This window comes from Cyclopterus lumpus, chromosome 9 (assembly GCF_009769545.1).
Source record: "Cyclopterus lumpus isolate fCycLum1 chromosome 9, fCycLum1.pri, whole genome shotgun sequence".
In the NCBI taxonomy this organism is placed as follows: domain Eukaryota; kingdom Metazoa; phylum Chordata; class Actinopteri; order Perciformes; family Cyclopteridae; genus Cyclopterus; species Cyclopterus lumpus.
This window is the reverse complement of record NC_046974.1, coordinates 4,099,011-4,104,822: the sequence shown is the minus strand read 5'-3', so window position 1 is coordinate 4,104,822 and position 5,812 is coordinate 4,099,011. Positions and strand designations below refer to the sequence as shown.

General features: G+C 36.0%; 1 protein-coding gene across 2 annotated transcripts in view; it reads left to right on the top strand.

Annotated features, from left to right (window-relative positions):
- mapk1 (mitogen-activated protein kinase 1) overlaps nt 1-4,435 on the top strand; it is a 25,553-nt gene extending 21,118 nt beyond the window's left edge. The window contains exons 8-9 of one of the 2 annotated variants that reach the window (XM_034541239.1): nt 6-135; nt 3,499-4,435. In XM_034541239.1, coding sequence (XP_034397130.1) covers nt 6-122 — 117 coding nt within the window. In that variant the 3' untranslated portion in view covers nt 123-135; nt 3,499-4,435. Of the gene's footprint in view, nt 1-5; nt 136-800 lie in introns of both variants that reach the window. The other variant, XM_034541238.1, reaches the window with a different exon arrangement.
- The last annotated feature ends 1,377 nt before the right edge of the window (nt 4,436-5,812 follow it).

Below are 5,812 nucleotides of genomic sequence, written 5' to 3'. Positions count from 1 at the left end.
TGCAGCCGGTGGCCGAGGCCCCGTTCAAGTTCGACATGGAGCTGGACGACCTCCCCAAAGAGACGCTGAAGGAGCTCATCTTTGAAGAAACGTCCCGTTTCCAGACCATCTTCAGGTCCTAACGTCTCACGCGGGGTAAGTCCACTTCACCAGAAACAATTAAAGAGAGACTGCACGCTATGATGTCGATTTTTTTTTTTTTTTTAAAGAATATTTATTTTGTAGAGGGTGAAGTTGTTCTTCACCAGGATAACAAAAAAAAAAAACACCTAACTCAACGGGGCACTTTCAAGGTCCACCGGGAGTTATTATACATTTAACTGAGGAAATATGATGTAAATGTGGGAGTTTGATGTTTTATTGCACTTTAAATGTTAAAAATATGATATGGAGAATTGCCCAAAAGCTTAATACTGGTTTTATAAATTCTTAGAAATACGGGCTCACCCCACACAGCGTCATCCATCAAAAGTTTTATTTTAAACATCTCGTAAAAAGAAGTTATCATTAAAACTATTGCATCTGGATCAACCAACCAGACATCCCCCAGACGCTCATATTTTATATATAAGTATCTCTTTATTTAAGGGATGCAATGGGCGGACTTAAGAGATGTTATATCTTGCATACGTATGAAATTCTTTCGTCTGTGTGTCACTGAAGATCTCAAAAGACAAGTTTTTTTTTTCTCTCACTCCTAAAACCTGATATTGCCAATTATGAATGAAAACGCAATACTGGTGTGACGCCTCTTCCATTAAAGGAGCTCATCACAAGGTCACTGTTTCTTCTCCCTCCAGATGATTCTGTGGACCGGCTCCTCGTCCTCCTCCTCCTCCTCCTCCTCCTCCTCCTCCTCCGCCTCCTCACTGTTGCTGTGATATTCTGTTTTTATTTTTATTTCATTTTTGTTCTTCTCTCTGGTCGTCCACATCACCTGGATTCCTTGGGTCTCGCTCGTCAAGTCCACTTTGCTCAGGAATGGCGTCAAGAATCTATCTCTCTATCTCTCTCTCTATCTCTCTATCTATCTATCGTCTCTCTCTCTCTCTCTCTCACATCACAGCTTACAGTTTGGGGGTTGATTTTGTGTTTTCAAGCCAAGATAAACAACTTTATTTGCCTTCTGCGAGGCGTTCCTACTCGAGACCTTTTTTTTTTCTTCTTTTTTTTTAATGTCCAGTTTGAATTTGATGTGATAGACTAGCTTGTTGTGTTCTCTGGGGTGCAGCTGTCGTGGTTATTGATCGGCCCACATTGCACAAAAACAAACAACAACAAAAAAGGAGTCTTTGGAATTTTCTAACCTTCTCTTTTCTCACAAGAGAAAACTTGAGCTCTTATCTTTTTTTTTTTCTTCTTTTTTTTCTTGCGATATCTCTTTTCAAAAAAGGAAGAGAAAAAACTGATTTATGCAATGAAATCATATAATCAGCCACAGACTTGTGGGACTAAAAGCCATTAGTTTCCTTAGAGGATTTATATTTTAACAACACACACATACACACACACACACACAGGCCCAAATGCAAATATATATACACATACAAATATATACAAAGCCCAAAGAGTCTTAAGATATCTTAATGGCCAGAGTGATGATAGGCGTGAATTAGATGAATTTATAATACTTTTTTTTTTTTCTCGTGAAACAACGAAAAAAATCGGCTTCAGTAAAATTTTCGGGTGGCGTATTTAAAATGCACCAAAATCACAAGTACGTTGAAATATATCTATTTCTGCCTTAGCCACGAGAACCCTGAAGGAAACGCCTGTTATTTCATACTTTTTATGTATTTACTGCGTTCGGGACGAGAAGAACTCGTTTTCGTCTTCTGGCTGAAACGTTGTCGCGGTTAATTATTTATTTTTTTACTTCTCCCCGTTTCAGTGTTTTCTTTTCTCTCTCTCTCTCTCTCTCTCTTTCTCTCTGGCCTTGTTAGAATAAGACTGTGCCCTTTGCATGACTGTTATAAGCTCCGTATACAAAGACGACGACGAGGTTGTTAAGTGCCACACAAGCCAGGGAGAGAGAGCCCGGGCTCTTTCTGTTTCTACCTTATTCTTTTTTTTTTTTTTTATAAATGATTATTTTTGGGGATGTCACACTTCCCAATCACATGGTGCTTTGTTTCCCCCGTTTCTTTCTTTTTTTGTTTCAGCTCTTGTTTCTTTTTTGTTTTTTCATTTCCATATTTCTTCTTCTTTTTCTCGTTATTAGGCAAACTCCATTGTGCACGTCTTTTTTTGGGGGGGGGGTGGGGGTTGCAAATAGGAGAATAACCATATATCTGTATTTATACCAATCGCAGAGAAACCACGACGTGCGTTCTTGTGGGATCCAGTTTTTAAATAATACCCAAATTTAAAACAAATCAGGTTTTTCCCCCCATTTCGTCCGTTGTAACGTTTGTTTTTGTAAATTTCTTTTAATTTTTTTTGCTTTTAAATTGCACATTATTATCACGCTGGTAAAACGATCGGCGACTTTAGTGCAACGAAAAAACACACGAAGCCGGCAGAAAACTGCTGATTTTTAAAAGTTGGATTTTCAAGATTTGAAGCGAACAGAATTGAGACTTTTTAATAAGACTTTTTATGGGAGCGTCACTCAGTTTGTTTACGATGTATTCAGTTTCATTGGCGACCGCTCGGCGCCACTCGGTGACTTCAAGAATGAAACGTAAAGTATTAAAGTACGACACTAAAAACATCTCTAATAGATTAAAAGACCAAATCTACCTGAATGGATTCTTCAAGAATCTTTCTCTGCTGGCACTTAAAGTGGGAAATTAGAGATTTAAAAGTATAACAAGATGGTTTCGACAAAATATATATATATATATATATATATATATATATATATATATATATATATATATATATATATATATAAACGACGATATGAAACTGAGAAAAACAGCAAAACTTCATATCTTGAGAAGCTGCAAATGTTTAGTATTTTACCTTTTTTTTTCTTTATAAAAGACCTAAACAATTATCCATTTATCGTAATTGTTCACGATTTCAATTGATCCACTTTCAATGCATTACGATGCTGTAACTTGGGGAGTCTTTTAGGCAGCACAACAAACGAGAAGCAAAACAACTTCTTTCTTTTTGTACGTTTACAATCGTAAATGAACGATGTCCTTTTTGTCCAGGTAAAAAAAAAAAAAACACTCAACGGAAATAACTGCCTCAAACTTTGTCTCGTTTCCCTTTTTTTTTTTTTTTTTTTTTAATAATTGGTGTGTGAAGCGGAAAAACATATGGAAACATTAGAAAATAACTAAATTGCAGCGTTATCATGAAAATATCCTACAAACCTTTTTATATTTAATAACAATTAAAATGACCCTCTTTACTCACCTCCCCCACCCCCCCACACACACACACACACACACCTTACCCAACTCACCTGGGGCAAAAAAATGACCAAAACTCCATTGCAAAAATGACTGAATTAATTTTTTTTTGCACTCTTCAAATTTTCAGCTGCGCAGACGTTGACCGTGAGGTAAAAGACTCGTCCGTGCCGGCGGTCCGAGTCCTCACGCGCCGCCTGCCGCCGTACACAAACCCGTCTGTCTCTGGACTATTAAAATGCACTTGCTTCTACAGTCGTTGGGACGGGACTTGTAATCCGAGGTGCCTGCCGGGACCTGCCTGTAGATAGTCTTTTATTTTGGCGGGGTTTGGGGGGGTGTTTAGTTAGAATTTAAAGGCACTGGAAACCTTTTACTGGGATTCGTTGTATACAAAAAAAAAAAAAAAAAGCTTCTGCTGATTTCTTTGTGCAACGTGTCTGTTTGTGCCTTCTTTGATAGTCTTGATATCCAAGATTTGACGTGCAGCTTTTTGTTCAGTCGGGAATCTGTTTGTAATCGCAGTATACGCTCTTAAAAATGAACACAATCAAGTCTGAGGGGGGAGGGAGGGGGGGGGGGGTATCCTTATCTTTCAGTTATGTACATTTTAAAGAGATTTGTTTCCACAGCTTTTGTGATTTTGTGACCGTATTGAAAAAGATTTAAAACATTTATATATATTTTTTTTTTTTTTTGCGTTACCCTTTTTTTTTTTCTGCAGATATTTTTATTGTGAAAAATGAATGTTCTGTTTCTATCGGACACTAATCTTGTTTTTTTGAGTTGTCTCCAGTGGTGGAACTACTTCACTCTGTATGGTTTTTTTTGGATCAGTATAAACCTTTTTAAATTGTGTAGTTTAACATTTTCTGAAAGAGGAGTAAAGAAATAAAAAAATAAAAGTGAAAAAAGATCCTCGTTTTTGGATTTCAACGGTTCCCGTTTTTCGACCCGCCATTTTTTTTTCTCTAATTGATCGGTCGGTTTTATTTTTGCTGTCGTGTGAAGGATGTGACTTGAACGAAGCATTTCTTTGCTATTATTAAAGACTGACTTTTGACAAAGCTGTTTTTTTTTTTATGTTTCTTTTATTTATTTATTTATTTGTGCAATTTAAATAGACGTTCATTAAAAACAGCGAACCTTCATTCACATCTGAGAAGCCTCTGTAAGATTTCAACTGGCAACAGACAACTTATTTAAAGCCAATAAACACAAATTAACTATATATTTATTTGTGTATGTATATATATAATATATATATATATATATGTGTATATGTATGTATATGTGTGTATATATATATATATATATATATTACACACACATATATATATATACATATATTGTATTAATATATTTAATTTATTTTAACCAAATCACCAAAGTTAAGTTATAAAATGGGTGTAGAAGTATAAAGTAGCAGCAGAAAATTGAAATATTTTTAATATAATATTATTTTGAGGTACTTTACTTCACTACAGAATTACAGTAAATGTACTTCCTTTGCACCTCCTGTGGGGATTTCTCTCATCCAATATTGCAATTCTCTGTTTTTATTTTTAAAGAATTACTGACTTTTTTTTTTTTATGAAAACATGGTGCAGATTTAAAATAATGATCAAGAATAATCGGTAAGAATGTTATTTTTTTAAAGCTGAAGTCCTAATTTAAGCAAAAAATGCTTAACAACACATGCAATGATGTCCAACCACAAAAAAAGAGCTCATGTTCAACAGTTTGAAGGCTGTGTTGTGTAACGCACGGTGCCCTTTAGGGGGCGCTGTTGTGTTGGATACAAACATCTACTGCAGTCTGTTCTTTGTCCAGTCAGCAGTGTAATTAATAAATTAATTTCATTCACTTTTTGTAGCCTCCAACCCATAAAAGGTTTATAATTCAAACCATTCCCTTTGATTTCTTTTATTCTTAAGAAGATAAATCACTTTTATTGACAAACATCAATAATCTACAAACATCAATACAAAATTAAACACATTTGCTTCACAACGCAGATATAATACTGTAAATTATTATTTTAACCCTGACACAAACATAAATTATAATAAAACTACAGCAAACTCTAGAATTAAACATCAATCAATTTTATTGATTTTCTTTTTGGAAGGGGAGGGGGGGCTCGTTTGTTTATTTACTCTATCTAACCACGTGCTTGCAATGCGGCCGCGCATGCGTGCTGTAGGATATGGGCTTTTTTTGGTCTGTTGTCGGTGACGCGCTTAGCACAAAACACTCTTCAGCGAGGCGAACGCCAGACAGGCTTTTAGGTTTGATTGGCTGTGGCTGTGTAGCCCCGCCCCCTCTCCCAGTCTATTGGTCAAACGCTAATTTTACTTCTCGCTGATTGGACGCTATTTGTAGAACTGGCTGTGTAGCTAGGCTACTGTTGCCTTCACGTACCCCCCTTCAAAGATCAGATT